The sequence below is a fragment of the Ambystoma mexicanum genome, chromosome 8 (genome assembly GCF_040938575.1).
Source record: "Ambystoma mexicanum isolate Mex_15411 chromosome 8, UKY_AmexF1_1, whole genome shotgun sequence".
Lineage (NCBI taxonomy): Eukaryota > Metazoa > Chordata > Amphibia > Caudata > Ambystomatidae > Ambystoma > Ambystoma mexicanum.
The window spans coordinates 1,609,901,827-1,609,924,348 of NC_090929.1; the positions used below are offsets into that span (position 1 = coordinate 1,609,901,827).

Genomic DNA, 22,522 nt, shown 5'->3' on the forward strand with positions numbered 1-22,522 from the left:
TTCACCAGGTTGGCCACCAGTAGTTTTGTTTTACCTCAGCCTGAGTTTTGGCTATTCCTGGGTATCCTTTAATGAATCGTGGTAATTTGTGATATATAAATAATAATAATAATAATGTTGATTTGCTTTTGCAGTTCTTGGTCTTGGACATATAATCTTCCTTGGAAATACGGTAGATTGTCTTCGATGGTGTACTGGTCAACTTTTAACAGCCATTCCCGTTGTGTTGATTGATCCATCTGGGATTGCAAACTGGTTCTTTGGTCATCTACACACGTGTTGGCAGCTTTCTGGTTTGAATCCTTTCCTCCAGAATTATGGCCATGGGGTCGGATGCTGTACAAGCCTCTTTTTGTTCACTTATGCGTGATAGAGCGTCTGCTTTCCCATTGCGTACTCCAGGTCTATAAGTGATGATAAAATCGTATTCTGCGAAAAAGAGAGCCCAACAAAGTTGACGCGAGGATTGTGCTTTGGTGGTTTTCAAGTATTGCAAGTTACGGTGGTCCGTGATGACAGTGACTGTATGTCTCGCCCCAAGAAGGTAATGTCTCCAGGCCTTGAATGCTGTTTTAATCGCCAGTAATTCCTTAAGTGTGATTACATAGTTCAACTCGGGGGCTGAAGATTTGCAGGACCAAAATGCGACGGGGTGTAGTTGTCCTGTTTCAGGGTCTCATTGTGACAATACTGCCCGCAAGGGTATTTTTGAAGCATCTGTCTCAACTATGTAAGGTAGGTCTGGTGGTGGGTGTTGAAGGACTGGTGCTGTAGTGAATGCTAGTTTCAACTTCTGGAAGGCTTCTTCAGCTTCTGTCGACCAATGGAACTTTTGATTTTTATTTAACAAGGAGATAATTGGATGTACAATTTGTTAAAACCCAGGTATAAACCCACGGTAAAAGTTGGCGAATCCAAGCATGCTTTGCACTCCTTTTGTGGATGTTGGTGAGGGCCATTGGAGGATTGCATCCACTGTTCGTGTATCCATATGAACGCCTTGTGGTGAGAGCATGAAACCAGAAACTCGACCTCGATACATGGAAAAAACTGTTTTCCATCTTGGCATACAATTGATGTTGTTGACTCTTCTCTAAGACTGCCCGGACATGGCCTACATGTTCTTCTATGGAATTTGAGTAGATAAGAATGTCGTCAGTGTAAATAAGAGCATAAACGTCCAGTAGTTCATAAAGAATTGGAACGCCGCGGGCGCATTGCATAGCCCGAAGGGCATGACCTGGAATTCAAAGAGGACGTACTTCATGCGGAAGGCCGTTTTCCACTCGTCTCCCCCTTTTACTCTTACAAGATGATATGCTCCTCTTAAATCCAGTTTTTTGTAGATTTGAGCACGTTTCACTTGGTCCAGGAGGTCTGGTATAAGTGGTAAAGGATGTCAATTTTATACTGTGATCTGATTGATGGCTCTATAGTCGATGCAAGTTCTTAAGTCCCCCTCCTTTTTAGGCACGAAGAATAAGGGCGAGGAGGCAGGTGACTTGGCCGGGCGAATGAAACCGTTCGCCAGGTACTGATCCAGGTAAGTTCTAAGATGCTGATTTTCCTGTTCTGTCAGAGCTTAAATTCGGCTGCAAGGGATCTGGGCTCCGGGTACAAGATCTATTTGACAATCGTAGGGTCTGTGCGGGGGTAGAACGTTGGCTTGCTTTTTTTTAAGACATCCTGTTAATCTTGGCATTCAAGCGGTAAAGAGCTGATGAGGCCCACCATGATTCCTTTCTTCGGTTTCAGAATGGTGTCATCTTTTTTGTAACATGTGTCGGCACAATCATGAGGAAATGTCAGAACTTGTTTTCGCCAGTCGATCCTAGGATTGTGGGTCTCGAGCCAGGGCATTCCCAATATCATCTGGAACTGAGGAGCACCGATGAGATCGAAAGTAATGTCCTCTTGATGCCCGTTCTGACACAGACGCATGACTTTCTCTGTGTATTGTGTCACCGAGCCGGATGATAGCTGAGAACCATCCACAGCACTGACGTTTCTGATTTCTGCTTCTGACGGAGAGGAAGGCCTATTCTGAGAGCCAAATCTTGGTCAATGTAGTTACCCACAGCTCCACAATCAATATATGCCTCCAAAGCATGTATTTTCGATGGTAATGATATGATAGTGTATTTATATACAGCACCTATACACAATGGGTTTCAAAGCACTTCAAGGCAAGGGAGGGGAACCAGGGAAAATTCAACGACATTCTTACAGGCCATGAACAGTAAGAATGTGAAATAACTATCGTACTCGGCCTGACGACATTTCAGATAGTGCAAGTGCTAAGACATAGATAAGGAAAGGGCGGGGGAGTGGGAAGGAAATGGAAACAGACAGGCGACTACCGTACTAGGCCTGACGACATTTCTGGTAGAGCCGCAGGAAAACAAAAGGTGAGGGAGAGGGGTGCAGAAAGGGAGGGGAGGAACAAAACAAGCGACTATCGTACTAGGCCTGACAATGTTTCAGATAGTGCTGGAGGGAGGAGGGGGGGCATTAAGGGGATGGGAGAGCGACAAACGAGGTTGCTATCATACTATGTCCAGCGACAATTCTGATGAGTAAGTGCATAGAAGAAAGTAAGGGGAGGGGGGAGACAACAGAGAGTGAGCAGTCAAAAAGAGTGGAGAATCAAGAGGGGAGAGCAAATACAATTGCAGAAGTCAGTAGTAACATATAATGTTGCAAGCCAGGATACAAGATGAAGATGGGAACAGCATGAGTCAGGGCCACCATGAGTACAAGATGCAAAGGAAGTCCAGCATTAGAGTTGAGAAAGGGTGACGCACCGTGAATCAATGAAGTCCATAGAAGTAAAATCCAGCATTGGCCACAAGACGGTGATGGTGAAACCAGAATGTATCAGGACAGACTCCTGTGTGCAGGAAGGGGGGGCAGAAGGGAACATCACGGGGGGCGAGGGGTCCAGAGAGGTTGGGGATGGCCTGTGGGGACAGAGGGTGTAAACACATGTTGGTGCATGCTTACCTGCTGTCTTAGCAGGGGGTCGGACCCTGGATCCTCCTTGTCCGAACAGGTCCAAACTGGAATTTCCCTTTTCTTTGATTGTCTTTCACTTTGGACACCCGGGCGAGAGACGCCCCTTGATCTAAGAGTTAAGAGCAGGAAGGAAGAGGCAGGTCTAAGAAGGTGGGTGGTGCTTAGGCAAGGTGACCTAGATCCACTTACACCTGCTCCCCAGCTGCAAATGAAAAGAGGCTGGAGGGCTCCTTAAGTAGGGAAAAGAGCGGCAAGCAGGAAGGCACTCGGTGGGCGGGGCTTGCTAAGTGGTGAAAAAGAGCAGCAACCAGGAAGGCACCAGGTGGGCGGGGCTTAGGCCAGGTGACTTAGATCCACTTACACCTGCTCCCCAGCCTGCTTGTGATTCACCAAAAGCACTGGAAGGACTAGATGTGAGGTGTGTACGGATTCCTTTTTCATGCTCGACAAGCGGACCCCTACACTTGCCGGGCATAGGCGTTTCCCTGAGTTCTGTTCTTCTTCTTCATCAGTTTTGTCTGTTGCCCCAACAGTCTTCTTGGGTGGTTTTACCAGGCAGTCACGGAGGAAGTGACCTGCTTGTCCACAATATAAGCAAAGCTGTGGTTCTCTTCTTTTTTCCCTTTCTGCTTTGGTAAGGGGACTTCGTAATCCACCAATTTGCATTGGCTCAGACTGTTCAAGTGGTTTAGTCTGATTCTCACGAGGTCGTACCTAAACTGACCGTCCCTCTGATCTCGCTCGATCCATTTTCCGATTCTGCAACCTATGATCGAGTTGCACCGTCAGGTCTATGTAGTCCGCTCACCTGTCAGGGGGATTCACCACTTGCGCCAACACATCCTTAAGTTCTCCACGTAACCCTCTGTAAAAGAGTGTAGTGCTCTTCTCTTCTGGCCAGTTGGCCTGGGATATGAGACATTTGAAGTTTGCAATGTAGGTTAATAGATCTTGACTCCCTTGTCTGAGTGACAACAACTCGTTGTCCAGAGCTGGTCCTTGAGTATGATGGGCAAACGATTTCTCCATCTCATGTTGGAAATTCCCAAAGTTCCGGAGTAAAGGCTCATCTTGATTTACCATAGGTATAGACCAGACCACCGCACTACCTCCTAAATACGAGAGTGCAAACGACACTTTGGCTTGGTCATTAGGAAAGGCTCCTGGTCTGCACAAGAAAGTAAGGCGACATTGGTTCATAAATACAACAAACTTGTTTGGGTCACCAATGAAACTTTCGGGAGGGGCTAGAGGCACTGCTCCTGGAAGAACCACCTGAACCGGTGTTGATTGTTGTGGTGTGTAAGAATGAGAAGAATCGGTCACTCCAGGCAGTGAAACCTGTCCTGCTTGTGCTTGTTTTGCCAATTCATCAGTTCTTTCTCGAGTTACAATAAGATCCCTCCGTAATGCATTGATTCTCTGTCTTGAAGCATGTACTTCAGCCCGTAATTCCCCTAGTAAGAGGGCTAACTGATCTGTTTCTGAAGTTTCCATAACGCCCAGGCAGAGAGTTTTAGAGGCTTCCCGTTCTGTTACGCTCACCTGGTCTCTGCGGAGGCGTTGGGGCACGGTTGCAGCCCTCCCCGAACTTGAATCACCCCCTTCAGTAGAAAAGTTGTGAGCGGTGGTACGTGGAGATAAGAGTGCGTGAGTGCGTCAATCTGTGATTGTTGTACCTCTCGAACCATTCACCCCAAAGTACGGTTTCTGTGAGCATACGCCGGCCCATAAAGCTCACCTGTGAATTACGGAAGATAATGCTACTTCTGGCAGGGGCGCGTCGAATGGGATCTAGTTCCTTCACTGATCCCTGATAAGGATTAGTCCAGTCGGCTGTGACTATGCTTCTCCTTATGATTGGTAAGTCTTTCTTGAGGTCTTGCTATGCTGTTCATTCTGTTTAATGTCTTTATATGTTGCTCCTATTTATGCCCGCAATAATGTCTCCCTTCTGTTTTCTTCCCTTAGGTGGAAATGCGGCCTCAATGCAGCTGTGAGACGCAAGACGCGGCCAATGGAAAATGGATGCTACCGCAATGTTCGACAGCAGGTAAGTGATGGTGTAAGGAAAAGCGTGAAGTATGGCGAAGCGCAACCTTAAACTGACAGTTTTTTCGATGTCTAACCTTGTCTTCTGTTTTTCCTTGCAGGTGCTGCTGTCGACGATGGAGCGTGTCGTGCTGCGGTGCCAAGATGAAGATTTCGGCGTTCTGGAAAGTGTAAAGATGAATACTTGGTTCGCCGAAGAAATGTACAGGTAAGAACAGCTTCCCCCAGTTGGTAAGTATGCTGGCAGGAAGCAGGATGTCCAGGAAGCAGGATCTTAAAAGGCAAGTCTGACCTCAGGCGACGGTGAGCGTTACGCTGCTTGCAAGTGCAATATAACGCGAAGCGTCTGTCTTGAGGATCGGGGCAGCTTATATAGCTGAGATCGTGGGCACACCCATTAGGGCTGGCTTACCAGCCACACCCTGCCACTCCTAGAGAGTGAGCACGTGCGAAGGCAATCCATTAGCAGCCACACCCAAAAATGCACTTGGGTCTGCTTAATGGATGGAATGTTCAAGGTTAATATATCCTCCTTAATGGATGGAATGTTCAAGGTTAATGCATCTGAAATGCTATGTCCATAATAAAAGCTTTTCGGTGTTAAATGGATGTTCTTGGTTACTTTTGTTCATGTGCCTGGCACCGAAGGCGCCAGGAAAGTGTCCACCCAGGTCTCTTGTGCATGCAACCCCTGCATGCCTGTGCCCCTGACTTCATGACCATGACACCACCAGATTCCTGGAGTGTCCTGGCCAAGGTGATTGTCACCAGGAACATGACCTTAGTCGAGTGACCTGAAAAAGGTGCATCATCCTGAGATTAGAAGGGGGCTTCCTCCAGGGTCTTGAGGACTAATTGAAGATGCCATAAAGGAACACATTTTTTAAGCACAGGTCTAGAAATTTAGAAACTCTGGAGAAGCCTAGCAGTGAAAGGGACTGCTGGGGAGTTAAAATGGCCTGGATGTTGACTAGTGTAGGAGGTTGTAACAAGATTTTTCATGGCCAGTCCCTACTGGCTAGGAGGATGATGCGTACATTGTCCTCCTTGACCTTGTGCAGGTATTGGTAATTAGGTAAGGAATCTGTGGGAAAGTAAATAGTACCCGAATCGGTCACTGGACGGACAAGACATCCCATCCCACAGGTCCTTGAATCTGGCATAGAAATCGATTAGCTTTGCTTTCTCCGGTGATGTGAATGGGGAACCCAGAGGACTGCAGATGTCCCTGAATATCCGATGTGTCAGGATGAGTTCTAGAGTGTGTAGAAATAACCTCCTTAGAGAGTCGGCTTCTGTGTTCATGGTTTATGGAAGATGTGATGCTCTGAGAGATGACGGATATTGTTCTGCCCATAGGCAAAATATAATTGTGAAAGAGGCTCTGTGTTTGCATCTTGAACTGCCTTACTTGTTTATCAGAGCCTTGTTGGTGACACTGTCCAGAATGGGAGGACCCTCGATGTGAGAGTGGAACTTGATTAGAACAAGATGTATTGCCTTTACTTCCTTCCAATTGGAGGAATATGTTGCCTCTGTTGGTGGCCATGTAGAAAATTCTTCCAGTATAACCCCCTATAACCCTCCTGCCTTGTACCTATGGTGACTATACCCTGTGGAGGGGCCGAAAGTGAAGTTCCTGTTTCCAGGTGAGATGGATCCAGCCAATGATGAGCCCATCGAAGTATGACGAGTGTAGAGCCAAGAGGTCCTTACACGCTCAGGAAGTTTCTAGCTGTGGCTTTGTGTGACGATGAGGGTGATGTGGGTGGAAGGATCTTCCCATTTCAAATTGATTGTGTCCTCACACGTACTCCTCATCGTATGATAACTATCCCTCTGGCTTCAGCTGCTTCAGAATTCTTTTTTGACAGAGGGCGCTGTGTGCAGTGTCATCGAGTCAATGTCCCTAGAGGGCCTCCATTCGACTATCGACATCATCATCTGTATAAGTAGCGCACGCTGCACCCGTTGGCTTCAGTTCTGTTTTTCCGAGCTAGCGCTTCGAGAGAATTACAGTGCGCTTCAGTGAAATAGTGATTTTCGTTTGGAAAATGTCTTTGTTGACACCATCTACACCCAAGTCAGGCTTCAAGAAGTGCCAAGACTGCGGGTCAAAGATGTCAATCACCGACGCCCACCGCATATGTCTGTGGTGTCTGGGTTCCGGGCACCGTACCTCTGACTGTGGCTCCTGTCAGGCGATGACTGAGAAGGCTCTCAGGGAGCATAAAGTAAATTGGCGGTGGGGAGGTTCCTTCAAAGTCACCTTCGAAGAGGTCAAAAAAGACAGATGAGTCAAGGGGTTCTTCCAGATCCAAAAGACCTAAACAGTCTCGATAGAGAAGTCGATCGTGCCATTCTTTGTCTTCTTTTTCGAAGAAGGCCAAGAAGAGGGGTCAGAGGTCACCTTCGACCTCCAGTGTTTCCTCAACTGAGGTAATCAGGTGTCCTGCGAAATTGGATTCCCCTGCTAAATGGGATGCATTTCATAGTGAAATGCTTTGAATCTTCGAGAATGCGGCCTCGACCTCCTCGAAGGACAAGCAGAAACGCCATGCTTCAATCACTCTGTATAAGGAAGACAAAGGGAATTCAAAGACTAAATCTTCAAAGCCGAGCTTGAAGCCAGTTTTGCATCAAGAAAGTTCTCAATCCGACGACAAATCATTGAGGGCTTCGATGAGTCAGGAACCTAGCCCATCTAGGGTTCCGTCGAGGAAGTTTTTAATTGCAACAACTATCACACCATTCCAAAAATAGTGATAGAAAAGGACATAAGGTACGCCAGTTATTGAGTTGCACAAACAGGTGACAGAAGGATAGCATGAAACTCTATCGATAACTACCTATGTCCCACTAATGCTAGATTTCGCTGATGTGCCGCTTATCTAATAGCAGACAGGATAAGGAATTGAAGAAAGCACAATCCTTATGTGCAACACCTATCAAGGTACAAATTGTGGGGCATCGTCCTGCCAAAAACAAGTCAGACACACTGCATGATTTGAACGGTGTGTGATGCAACAGGCAGTATTAAAACAAACATTCAGTTAGTCTATTTATGGTAATAATTAAATTGTAATAGCCTATAGACCCAACTGACTGTGTCCCATTACTCTAAGGAGTGTAACAGAGAATGTATATTTTAAAAGAAAAACAGTTTCTATAAGAAGAATACTTAAGTTATTCAATATGACATGTCGGTCATTATGGTGTTAAGAAGACCAAAGTGGCATTCACTCACTGGAAAAAGCCCCTCGGGTTGCCTGGAGGGGCCTAGCCAGGAATGAAGAAAAACCGTGTTGTATCGTTAGTACCCTTACCCTTACCATCTTACAGTTTTATTTAGTCAAGTGACTGACAGTCAGTTGGGGTCTATAGGCCATTAAAATTGAATTATTACCGTTGAATAAGCACAAGAAGTCAACAACTTCGGCGGCTTCGCCGACTCCGTTGGCATCGGAGCTGTCAACGCCGAAACCGAAGTTGGTGCCGACTAAACCGGCACCAATTTCGAACCCTTCATCGATGACTAGGACTACTTCGACACTATTGAAGCCTAGAGTGGTACAAGAAAAGGTTTACAAACCTTTACCTAAAAAGGACTATTTTAAGTCCCTGTCAGCCATATATGAGGAACCACCTACTTCTGATGACAATACACCACCTTTTGGACTACAGTTTGTGCCAGAGGAACTAATATGTGATGAGTCCAGGCTAAGAGATTTATACGATAACCTTCAGTCAGCCAGTGGGTTGGATACCTCGCCACAGTTAGTTTGGCAAACCACACCCAACGGAGCATGCTGACTCATCATATAGAAAACTTATGGGAAAGGTTATCACATTTTTAGGATGTAGTAGGCCTACTCCATCATTTCAGCAGGATGACATAACCATGATCTTGGACCAGGGTCCTCAGAAATACCCAATTTTGCCCTTTCATATGGCATTACAGAAAAGGGCCTGTTATCTGGTTCTGACGGCAGAACTTGGCTAATTTTCGGACCAGAAACTTGTTAGCTTTATTTCCGTGGGTATAGTAACCCTGTTTAGTCTTTATAAGTGCTTGGGCTGATTGTTCCGCATAGTTTATCTCTATTATGTTGCGGGCGATTCGCAGGGCTCAGGTTGCTTTTGGTGACCATCCTTTTTCATGGTTTGCTTCTGCAAGGGCTATATCTTTTTCCAGTTGCTCTTTCAGCTGTGCTCAGGGCTTTTCATATGCCGCTGCGTGGGCTTTCATTTGCCCTCTGACTGCCTTCATCACTTCCCATCTCGTGGCAGGCGAGGTAGGCCCAACTGGGTTTTCCTTAAAGTAGTTCTGGATGGCTTTGGTCAGGGCATCTCGCAGCACCGTATCCTGTAACATCGGATCATAGAGGGTCCAATGCGGTCCGGGGGGGTCTGGATTGTAGATACGAGCTGTCAGAGTCACAGGGGTCATGGTCGGAGAGAACCCTTGTGCCTATCAGCACTTTGTCCATAAAGGAGAGAAGTTGGGGATTGGCCAGCAGCAGATCTATGCGGTAGGAGGTACGGTGCATGTGTTATAAAAAGGAGAAGTCTTTAGTCGTTGGTTGTAGGACCCTCCACGTGTCGACCACCGCAGGGATTTGAAGAGTCAACGTAGGTCCATCGCTGTTTTAAAGTCTCTCGGAGCAGGGTTGTTCGACTTATCAATGAGAGGGTCCAGGAGACTGTTAAAGTCTCCTCCTAGTACTGTTTGGCCCTCCAGGAAAGGGTTTTGTTGGGGGTGTAAACTGAAATGAAGGTGTACAACTTGCCAAATAACTCTGCTTCCCTCAAGAACCACTCATTCAAGGTTCCAGATCCGTTCCTTGTGCAGGAAGCTTGGAGGCTGCCAGAGAAAGGTGCTATATAACCAGTACCTGTGACAGAGAGGAACAAAGGGTGTACTCTCCCCATTTCCTAATCCACAAAAAGGACAGAGGATTGGGACCCATTTTGGACTTGAGACACTTGAAGAAGTTCCTCAGGAAAGTACCGAAAGTACCTAAGGTTCACAGTTTACGTTTCTCATTTTCAGTTTCGAGTTCTGCCCTTTGGGTTGACCTCCGCCCGAGGGCCTTCACCAATTTGGTGGTGGTGGTGGCAGCGAGTCTCAGGAGAGGGGAGATTCACGTCTACCCCTACCTGGACGATTGGCTGATCAGGGCTTGGTCTCCCAAACAGGCCCTGGAATATCTCAGCATAACCTGCCAATCTCTCCACAGACTGGGCTTTTGCAATATCTTCCCAGAGTAAGCATCATCATAAAGCCAGCATCATCATCGTCGCTTGTCAAAAGAATGCTTCAAAAAGGAGTGTCATCAACCGTTTCCTTAACAGGAGATCATGGTCAACTGGTGGGGCCACTTTGCTCCAGAGAGGCGCCAGAAGTGTTTTACATCCCAACACCATATTTCTTTTTCCTACCACAGGCCAGTAAGAGGATGAAGGAGTTTACAAATCCTTAGACCCCAGAAGGATAGTTTTTGAGGATTTTCAATACATAAGAGAAATTCACCATTGAGAAGGATACAAAAAGCTTTTGGCAGCATAGACGGCATTTAAAATTACTCGAAAGGATGGAATACAAATAATAGAACAGTCAGTAGAACGGTCTAGGGAATTGAATAGTAGTATAGAAAAACAATAATAGAACAATGAGATAGATGTAATGCAAAGAATATGTCAATGGGTACGGTGAAATGAAAAGCATAGAGTGTTGGGCAGAGTTGAATGAGAAGGGTAGAAAACAGGGCAGGATAGCATTTTTGGATCAAGTAGACCTGGTTCTCTTTCTCTTTGAGAAGACATCAGATTTGAAGTTCAAGCTCTGTCTGAGCATCCTAGGCTATGTATAGGAATGCTAGGCATTGTCTATCTAGGGAAAATCATGGTCTCCACTGCCTACCTGTGGTATATTTGTCACGTATTTGTTGCCTGGTTCACTTCTTGCACCCATCTCATCCCCATTGCAAGCCCGAGCAATGAGACACCTGCCGCAAGGCTAGTGTTGTTCAAATGGCTGACTTCATCTTGATGAAAGGGGTTGGACCAAAGGCGCATATGGTCTTGGGAAAATTCTACAAACAATACAGATATTGCTAAAGCAAACACCAAAAGGTTGTCAACCTCGTCTTACGAGTTCCTCTCCCTCACTTGTACACCCTACCATATTTTACAAAATAGAGTGCAACAATGTGTCCAACAGAAAGTTCCATACTGTGATCTTAACAAGTGTTTTAGCCTTCTGGCTGCCGTAAGCTATAAACACAAATGTTCCAACATTCGTCCAACAGACAAATAAACAAATCTTAATATTGAATATCCGGCCACAGGGTAATATACAGAAAACAGATAATTTCACCTGCAAATGCTCTTGCAGGGTTTAATTACAGTCTGGAACCCCTCTCCAGTCTTCCTACTTTCACCTTGTCTTTGAAGACCTACCCCAGGTATCAGGTTCTTTGGTTCCTTTTCACATGAGCCTTCTCTGTCTACCCCTCAGCCTCTGGATCCTTTAATGAGTATCTGGGTTCTCGCCATCATTCTTGCAGAATCTTGGTGTATCTCTAAACCTTGGTTTCACATCATTCCCTTGGGGTCCCTCTCCAGATCTTGCATTTCACAAAATTCACATAATGTCCCTCTCCAGACACTCAAAACCGTGAGGACCCTGGTGTTCAGAACGTTGTTGTGACTTTGGCACGTACCTCACGGTCTGTCTCTCACCCGCTGTGCCAGTGAGCCGGACAGTGTTTTCTCCTCGCCAGTAGCAGTTCGAACCAGGGGACTGAGTAATGTGTTGCACTCTTGCTTTGTTCCGGCTACTAGGGAGATGTAATGTAAGATTGCTTTTGGTGTTTTATTAGACATTCCAGATGTTATGCTTGTGGGTATTTTTAAAAGCAACTAGAGAGATGTTATGCCTTAGACTCCGACCTCTTTGGTTAGAAATCCCTGATAAGCAGGGATCTGAATAGGCATGATATACTGTGCATTGGAGTGCCTGGCGAGCATGCATGAGCCCACTCCTCCCACCCTCTGCGGGGGGCACATTGGGTAGCAGCAGTAACAACCCACTCCGCAGGGGTCTGCAACCTTTGGCTCTCCAGATGTTGTGGACTACAATTCCCATCAGTCCTAGCCAGCATAGCTAATGGTGAGGGATCATGGGATGTGTAGTCCAAAACATCTGGAGAGCAAAGGTTGCAGACCCCTGCTGGCCTAGGGGCTCGCTTATTAACTTGGGCATTTTGCTCAACTCAACAGTTCCCACATTGTATGTATCCATCAAGTAAACAATGGATGGGCAAAAGCTAACGTGTGCTCTGATCCCCTCAAAGTTACTCAATGTAGTTTGGTAAGATTAGATTTGTCACAAAAGTAAGTGTGATTCCCTTGGGCACATCGGGAATCAGTCTGAAATATATTGTAGCACACTAGAAGTTGTTAGCATGTTTGCATTTGGGTTTTATATTTGGAGAAACACCAGCTAGGAAGCAACAGAACACTGTACATGTCACCCTACATGCCTGTATATGCTATACATGACTGTTTGAAAAGGAAGGCTCTGTAGGTGAGCACAAACTGCAAGGAAATTTAACATATTGGTGTCGGGTTTGAATAGACACCTACTTGTTTACAGAACCCTTATTTAAATATTCTCGCAGCACCCCGAGTTCTGGTGATGACTGCTCCCCAGTCAATAATGCTTTTAATGCAGTGTTTTCTCCAGAATACATTGCAGGGTGATAATATTGGCTTACAGGGCAGGCAGCGCAGATAGATCAGTACTGTCTCTATATAGGCCTTCTCCGTTTCCATCCACATTGTCATAGAAAAGGCTGTGTGCGGAGAGTATTGGCGAGCAAAGGAAGTGCGTACAGACTTACTTGCTCTTCCGCCTACCATATACCCGGGTTGATGCCCACAAAAGAGACAAAGGACAATCTCTGCTCGAAATGTGTTTATTTACTACACACAGGTGCTCTCCTGGGTCAGACGCAAACACAAATGATCAGAACAGTCTATTTTGAAAACGTTTAGTTTTAAAGGCTTCCAGAATTCAGGTTTCAACCCCATCATTCAACCTCTAAATTACCTTATCTGTTTTTTTCTCCAGCTTATCTCTTGGTGATTGTGGTGTAAGATAACCTCATGTCATCCTTGTAGATCCTGTAGATACCGTTGTCTGCCTGCTATGAGCTATACATACAATTGAAGATTCTCTTCAACCTTAAGACAGAGCCAACTGCGTTTGCCTTCCCCAGTTTCTACTGGTGAGTTTACGAGGGCCTTCTTACCTTCCACCAGCGAGTCGAGATTACTGCCTTCTCCACAACCTCTCTGGTCCAACTCTTGTCCAGCTCCTCTTTGACACATGTTCATCGCTTCTCACAATACCAGTGTATTGGCTTCAGGTCAGGGTCTCTCCCTACCTCTGCCTTCACCAACCACCTCTTAATGATACTCCTCTTCTGCCTTCTCAACTGCTCCAACCTCCTCCTTAACATCCCCAACTTCATCTTGATGGCACTCCCCGTTCTCAACGTCTCAAACCTCCTCCTTAGTTCCTCCACCTAAACGTTTCCCACACACTCCTCCTCAACTACTATATCCTCCTCTTGGACTTCAACACCCTGCCTCCAAGATCTTCTCTCCACCCCCTGCTCTGCTCACTTTATTTGCACCAAAATTCTGCCGTCTCCACATCCAAAAGCCCACACTATTCTCTCTCTGTGCGGGTCTTATGGATCCCAGTAGGCAGGGTTTTGGGATAGTGCATTCACCTGTCGTGGAAAATAAGTGTCTGTGATTGGGCCACTTATATTGGGGTCCATGTTTCAGGTGAATGTACGTGTTTGGTGTGTTTCTCTACTTCTACATGCACCAACCCTCCAAATGTCATCTCCACCATCTTTGAATTGCATTTTGTCTCTTGGTGGGACTCGCGTATGGCTCTACTAATAGAGTTGTGCTTCTACTGGATTTTGCTGCATCAGCGGGGTGGTCCGGACTGCCTCTGTGTATTCTGCCAATCCTTTGTTTGCCTGGTGTTTTGCCACAGTAGATGTGTGTCTGTTTGGTGTGCATACACTAGAGAAGCGAGTGTTCAAACACGTGCTGTCTCACCGTTTCTAGATCTGAGAGGCTGGTAGTACACTCTGTTTCTCCCCCCAAGTATCCTCATTTAAAGAGTCTATGTTTAAGGTGTGGCCCATGTGATTGACCCCCGCGACAGGGCAAGGACTACGTGGAGGTGAATAGTGTATCCTACCCATGCCTCCCACAGATCCATTAACCATTAGCTGTGGGATGTTTCCATCCCTCTTTGGCCATCCCACTAAATCCTCCCCAGAGGAAAGCAGGGGTCTGTGTCACAATCCTCTTGATGGCACTGGTTTCCAGTCTCAACATCTGTCCTCTCATTCGCACCTCGGATTTAACCCCCACCCTCTCCAGCACTGACCACTATGTGCAATGATATGGGCAGAGCTTTGATGGACAAGTAAGTGAGAGGATGTGGTCCCTTTTGAGATTGGAAGTCTTTATGTTAATAATGCCCTCATTACCTAAGCTTCAGAGATCACACTCTGATGCTGTATTGAATGGTAGGCGACCACTAGCAGAGGTACTGTCTCAGAGCCTCTAATGAGGGTTAAGGTCACTTAGCACACTGTAGGGCCCACTGGCACATGCTGTGCATTTGTGTGGGTGAAAAAATAGGATCTCACATGGTGCTTCCTGTGATGGGGCTTGTGTACTCCCCAAATGACCAACTTCTCCATGTTGGCATTTCAGTATACCCGGCATGGTTGTAAGGCTCTCAAAAGGCTAAACAGCATCTGAACTTAGCAGCTCTGTTTGTTTCTCTGGCACCGTTCTGTCTTGGTTCAGGTCTTATCTCTCTGATCATGCTTTTTTCTGTTGCTTGGGGTGGTTTTAATTCCCCTTATTTTCCTCTTACTGATGGGGTACCTAACGGCTCAGTCTTAAGTCACCTCCGTTTCTCTCTATAAACTGTTCCCCTCTCCGCCATCGTCTCCTTATTTGGGTTGTGGGCACATTTCTATGTGGATGACTCCCTACTGTTTGTTTCTTTCTCCTCTTTTTCTGATTCTTTGCATTATGCTATTTCTGAATGGTTATCCGCCATCCAAGCATGGATGCACTCTCGCTTTCTCCACCTGAACGCATCTAAGGCAGACATTCTCTTTTTCCAGCCTCTACTGCCCCCCCCCCCCACTATCCTCCCTTCTATTAGTTTTCCACCTGTTTTTCTTCCTTTCTCTTCTTCTGCCTGCAAATTAGGGGTTCGTTTTGATTCCCTCTCCTTCACCTCGCATATCTACCAACACTGCACGATCCTGTCGCTTCCAACTCTTCAACATTAGAAAAGCTCGCTCTTTCCTCACCTTCCGTGCTACTAAACTGTTGATCACTCCCCTTGTTTTCTAACGCCTTGACTATTGGTCTTTTCTTCTTTTTGGTCTTCCTGCTTCTCATCCGTCCCTCTGTGCTGTAGCTTTAACTCTGCTGTTTGCACCCTTTGATGTGTTTCCTCTTGGTCTTCCATCTCCCCTACACTTCTTTCTGTTCGTTGGTTATCCTTCGGAGCTCGTTTTCAATTCTGTTTCCTCAGTATCACTTTTAAAGGTGTCCATGTGTCCATGGGCTTGCTCCTTGATCTCTATGTGCATTCCCCCTGCCCTCTCCGTTCTCAATCCCAGTTTTTTCCATCTGTCCCTAAGCCCCCTTGCGCTCATTCTCCTTTCCGTTCTTTTGGTCTTCTTGCTCCCAAGTTCTGGAACACTCTACCACTACACATTCGGCCAATCTCTTCTTACCCTCTCTTTCGCAATACCCTCAAAAGCCATCTCCTCTGCACCATGTCTTAATTTCCCCTGCTTTTGGTTGTAATTTTTTTGATGCAGCTATTGTTTGCACCCTTTTAACTTTGTATGTACAGTGATTCGGTGAAAGCCCCTTATACATCAAATAAATGCAAAGACAAATGTTGAGTATACAGGGCAGCACTTCCGTAAATAATAACAAGCAGGGAAGACATTTAAAATGTTTATGGGAAGGATTGTAGTTGATCAGTAAGAGTAGACCCACTGTCACAAGCCTCAGGTGTACCTTAATGCTCTCCCACTGCCCCTACACCATTGTTCAGGCTCCCCACCTCCACCCCAAATGGAAAAAGAAAGCACCAGCGAGCCTCGCTTTGTTTGCTTTGATGACGACTGGCAGATCTTTCAACAATAAATGCAGAATCTTGGAATTCAGGCTTCTTCTAGTGGTTAGAAACCTCATGCCAAGCTTCCTGATTGACTGACTGGTGACGAAAAACAAAGCTCTGATGTGAGTTATCACCCTGATGGGGGTGGATACGGCCCCTCCGAGCCAATCATGAAGCTCAGAAAGGGGGATTTTCCTCATAGTAAAGCCTGCGTTCCGAGCCTCCTCAGAAGCTGTAGGCCGCCATCTTCCCTGCCAGGCAGAAGGTACGTACTCCTGCACCCCCTTGACTCCCACCCCGATTTCCACTTCCTATGCCCATTTCCCCATTTACCTGCAGCTCCTCGTCGGCACCTGGAACACTCTATGTTCCGGTGCTACTCCGGTGCGGCAATACCCGCTATGGAAAGAGAGGAGGGACTACATGTAGTTCCCCTCTCCCTTGTCTATGCAAGCCATCTTGTATTGTAGGTTTGTTTGAGTTGAGAAACCCCAATCAAGCCGTTTCTCAACTTAAAAATAAATGTATTAGCATCCTGGAAAAGCTGCCGGGATGCTAACAGCAACATACCCTTCGAGGCTCACGGTAACTCAACCCTGCAACATTACCTGACCCGGTAATGCCCTCGCCGGTCGGGGGGTTTGTTGCTTAAATATTAGCTGCATTCAAATTGATATAATTGGCTCTGTATACTCAACAGACTTCGCAGAAGTGCTAATACTATGTAGCAGCATTTAGGGTGGAATATGCTGGTGGGCTCACTCCAGTTTCCTCTGCGTGAGGGCCCATTTCGCCTAAACAGTACAGCCCTTGGCAGTCACACAAGAAAGCAAGGATTGAGGCACTAAGGACTCTAGCCTACTCCGTGGTATGGCCGCATGGTGCATGTTGACCAGCAGTGGGGGGAAATGTGTTGTAACCATGTTTTTGGTGGAACATTGGATTCCTGTGTAATTCGGTGTGCAGTGTCTACTTTTTGACAATTTTAGAGCTGGTGCCCCAGACGCACCTACACAGACTCACGTGCCTTTCTGTTTTCCAGGTCATGAGTGGCTGCTACAGGGCCAGAATACCACTGGTGAGATTGAAAGCCTTTCTGCCCCACCCATGATATCCCTAGTCATGCCTCCTAGCTGCCCGACACCGGCGGCCACGCTCTCCATTGGTGCCTGCCTGTATTACTGCAGCCACGACACCAGCATATGCCTGATGAAGGCAGTGTCGTTCACGCAACCTCTGAACGTGGCCCATGCGGCACAAGCAGGCCCGGCCCAGCTCCAACTCTCGCACACCTTCTAGCTCTCTCCCAGGACCACCGCAACAATGACCGGATCTGCACTGCGACGCACTGCCAACAAGTTACTGTGCTTTTCACCAGGACATTCAACGACGACCAGCAAGCCAACTCAAGCACTTTGTACAAGGAATAACAACACTCAGAAAACACCATGGGGGTTGCATGTATCTCTGCTGGTTCCTCACCAAAGACATGCAAAGATTTAAGTCAAACGTATTGTCTGAGGGCAGTATTTTACTTGAAACCAGGTGTAATGTGTTTTTGTTCTCTCAATGTTTTCTTTATCGATGTTTTGTACTGGCATTTACTAGCATGAGTACGCATCCCATCGTTAGCACCATGCATAATGGTTACACATCTGTTAATATGCAATGTATGGTTTGATTTTGAAAACTGCAGACATATTCAAGATCACAAATATTTGAATGAAAATGACCTCATGGTGTGGCATTGCCAGCCTTTTGTTTTGATGTGCCAAGTGTCCTTCATGCAAAGAGCCTTACCGGTATTGCATATCACCAAACTGAATACCTAGAAATAAATCAATAAATAGATATCACTTGTTTAAATCCTTCTCCAAGATGCCCTCGAACGAAGACATGGCCATTCCCCAGGCACTTGAGAGAAAATATTGCTACTGAAGAACTTCCCAGAACAGCGTAGTAAGACGACATCTTAGTCACAGAGATGGAGAGAGAGGTAGAGTGGGATGCCAAGCTAGCGAGGGATTGTTCCCTACACAGGAAAGTAACTGAGGAAGACCCCAATGCTGATTGGAAACAGAGGAAATCTTGGCATAGTCTTGTAATGGAACCCTGGTGCATTTACTTTCATCCAGGGTTCCACGTTCTGTATCGGTTAATGTTGAAGGGCGGCAATAAACTTGACTCTTCCTTACCATCGTTAGGGCTGTGCAGATAGTGTGGCTCAGCAACCAAGTTGGTTCCTACAACTAAGTCTAGTCTAGCAGATAAGCATGGGCTGGGTTTTTGCCGCCATTTTATGGCATCAGCATTGCCAACAAAAAGTATTGAATATCTCGTCACCTCGGGCTATAGTTTGAGCGCTTTGAAACACTTGCCTGTGTATAGGCGCTACATAAATTAGCAATACTAATAGTTACTTTAGATGTGGCTTTATTAGCCACAGAGATACAATTCTCAAAGGCAATCCTCAATCCCAGCTGGGATTTGCCCAGATTGGGACACCTGATTGCCATAGCAACTAATGGAATGGGGAACAAGCATCCATCTATGGTGCTGCAGAAAAGGTACATTCCTGTGATCACCCCCAAATTACCCTGGAGGGATTCACCACAGAGTGGACATTTGAACAGAGGCACAGCCAGGTCTGTGTGGCCTTAATGAACCCAATGGAAAGTTCAAGACACTGCCTTGCCAATTCCTTGTGCGTTGCTCTTCCTCTCTGATGGTCTCCTGCAGCAATAAGAGGGGGAAGGTGGTAAAGGGGGGGCGGGGGGAACAGAGACAAGTGATGGGAGCTATAGAGAAGCAGATTTTCTAATGTGTTAGTTAATCTAAAGGTGGTATCACTTCCACCATGAGGAATTAGAAGAATTGATTTCCGCTGCCAAAGCCTTGCATGGCCCCGTCACGCCTCCCTAGACTTGCAGAAGCGGAGTCATCTCTGTTGCTAACTGTGCCCCTTAATGCTTGTAATATTGCTTTTATCTGCAACACCAGAAGTTCAAAGTTATAGATTAGTAATGCTTCTGTTTTCATGAACTTGCTATCTATCATGCAAAGCCAACATCTGTGCGATTTCAGTTCCGAAGATGCCATTAGGGATTGGCTGAAGAGTCTGTGACATCACGTTATTCCCTACTCTCCAGCCAGAACCCTTTGATCGTCAATTGCAGGCCTTCTTGTTGTGCCTAGGTTAAAAAAGAAATCAGTGGGTGGCACTGCTTTCTCTATTGCAACACCAGCTCTTTGGAATACTCTTCCCACAGCACTGAGGCTTACAGCGGACCACGCCCAATTCCGGAAGTCCTTGAAGCCGTGTTTTTCCCTTGCGTTTCCTCCACTTCTTCCTTTGTCCCTGTGGATGTAGACTTTTTCAGTGCCAGGATAACTCCAAATCACAGTGTGCTGTACTAACATAACATAACATAACATCACTTCCAGTACCCAAATGATTTCTGTAAAATTATGCCAGTGAACAGAGATTGGAGATCGGAGATTCGCATTGTGGTTTTAAAAAGTCTGCTTTGCTAAAACCCTGCAGTAATTCTGTCGGGTGGGGGCAGGGGGTTTCGGGGGCGGGGGACAGGGATGTATACCTCTTTAAACTAGAAGCACCTGTTTACCAAGGTGTAGGCATTCTGTTTAAATAAAGCCTTCCACCCCAACAGTCTCGGTGCACTTTACTGAACATCTTTCACTAAGCTATCCCCTTAATCATGGCATTTTAGAACTTGTATAACTGTATGTTTATACCTTTGTTCACAGCAATGGGCACCTCGTCTTACAAGCACAAACGCAGACCTGTGTCCTACATGGGATTACATTATTTGTGTAATGTCTGTGCCTGATCAAATTAGATTTTTAACCGATAATCTTCAAATAAGATACTGCCTCAAATTGTACTCACGAAATGTTATTATTGTAAAAGTGCCTTTCTAGATATTTAGTCAAGAGTGCGTTTTATTTTGCGAGGAGATGTAACATAACAAGTGTATAACTATGAGTTGCTGCTTGTTTTAATACCCAGAGAAACTGTATGTTTCAAGGAAAGTAATGATGTCAGTCTGTGCACTGAAGCGCAACACATTGTCTCCCCCCTACCTGGACTCGCTGGGACCTCTTGTCTCACGCTAGGGTCCACCCGTAGGTTACAATTCGTTGTTCTGAGACACATCACAAAGTGAATTGATATTGTTTAGATGTGATCATTATTTTGCAATAAAGCGAATTTCGGTGCAAGTCTCAAAACGGCCTTTCAATTAGGTTAATGTATATTTTTCGAAATCTTTTTATTGTTTGGCAATAAATATAACGCATTTGTAAGATTCAAATCTGATTTTAAAAAAGTCCTAAATATGAACCAGTACTTGCTTAAAGGCATGATCCGGTAAAAATGTTGATTGTCCCTAAGGGTCGGCCATGTTTTTTTAAGCCTAAGTGGCTCGATTTTAGAAAAATTTCCTATGGACCTTACCCGAGTTTTCGTCCATTAAACGCACGCGAAAACAGGCACCTGGGCGCTGCCATTTTGTGATAATCCTATCATTTCCCCCATCGCCCTGGCTGACCTGCTTTTGCGGCACTAAATCAAATCCCCCGCCCCTGAGCCTGACATTATCAAAACATTCATATTCCCCGCCTCTCTCCGTGATGTTACTGTGCTGCGTAGGCAAACGCGCCCAGTCGTCTTCTGCGCGACTCCACACAGAACCCGGAAAACAACACAGATCAACTCACAACACAGCGCGCCACAATCCGGAATATGAAACTGTACTTTAAAATGAAACAGCAACACGGTACATTTGGTAAAGTACATTTATTTGACATTAAATGTTTAGAGAATATTAAGCAATTGCCATATGAACTCCGAAAGCCATTTATTTTCTTTTATCTGTATCCGCAATAACTGTTCCGTTTCATCTTGAGTCACGCGCTGTTCCTTTATGGTACAGAGGGTGTTCATTTTCGTAAAAAGAATCCCTTTGGAAGCACGGTGAACCGCAAGGCTGTTCCATCAACTAGGCACTAGTCCAGCGTAAAGGTTGATATGTTGCTTCTAGCCACTAGTACAGCGTAAGGACATGTGGGCCCTTGGCGATCGTCCCATAATATGGTGATCGTGCTCCAGTTGTTGACACGAAGCTGCAGGTGTCTGCTGAAGAATCCATCCGCCAGTGTCTCAAACAGATGGCAGTGGCAGAATGGGATCAAATACCTGTTATGAAAACAAAAAAATTATAATTAGTCTCGCTAGCCGAACTTCATTAATATTACTCATTTTATTTATTACGGCCGATCAGAAACTATTTGCTTACAAGGATAGTTCAATGGAGTATGTTCGTCTCTAAAATCAATGCGAAAAGTAACGAGATAAATCGAGGCCAACACACAATGAGAAACGACTGTTTGTCTACATGCCTGTGTAATGATATGATATATGATATGGCATGTGTAACGCACCTATACACAAGTGTTTCAAGGCGCGACGAGGCAGGGGGGTAACAAGGGGAGACAGACAACGATACTGCTAGGCCAGGTGTCATTCAGATCGCGCAAGGGGAAGGAGAGAGGGGGGCAAAATGCTGTACATGGTTAGTAGAATACAAGATAAATAATAGGGCCAGCTGGTGGCAAGTGCAAGGTAAGTGCCGGGAGAAGAGGCTGAAGGATACAGAGACAGTCCCGTAGTGCAGGTAGGCAGTGCAGGGAAGAGTGGCTGGGCCAGGGAACGAGATAGTTGAGACCTGTGGACCTGCATGCCCATGTGCCCACTACGAACACGTTTCCCTTTCTTTTTCTAGCTCTTCATTCATTCTTTTATTCATGCATCCATTCATTAATTCTTCATTCCGGTATAAAAGCGTCTAAAGATTTACTCACATTATATTTGAAATTTCCATTGTGTGTCTGCGTAATGCAGTCTGTAAATCGGACTGTGCTCTTGACAACGATTTTTCGTATACTGAACTAACATGAAACTCGGTCTAGTTTCAGAATTTTCTGCCTTATCGTCTCTTACGTTATTGCACACACCCTTCAAATGAATTTCTTTCGGCATGGTCCCTGTCTCAAGGTCAAAAAACAATACAACCTTATACTTCCAGTGCGACTTGTGGGCCTCTTCTGGCCGCGAGCTGAAAATCAAAGCCGCTGTCCTTCGCATTCTTTATTTGCAACATCCTGTAGTAAAGGCAT

The 22,522-nt window shown here is 45.8% G+C and overlaps 1 protein-coding gene across 1 annotated transcript in view; it reads left to right on the forward strand.

Moving 5' to 3' along the window:
• NHLRC2 (NHL repeat containing 2) overlaps positions 1–18,174 on the forward strand; it is a 1,194,979-nt gene extending 1,176,805 nt beyond the window's left edge. Inside the window, exon 11 of the mRNA XM_069611865.1 lies at positions 17,367–18,174. Within this exon, the coding sequence (XP_069467966.1) occupies positions 17,367–17,623 (257 nt within the window). The 3' untranslated portion in view covers positions 17,624–18,174. The remainder of the gene's footprint in view (positions 1–17,366) is intronic.
• The last annotated feature ends 4,348 nt before the right edge of the window (positions 18,175–22,522 follow it).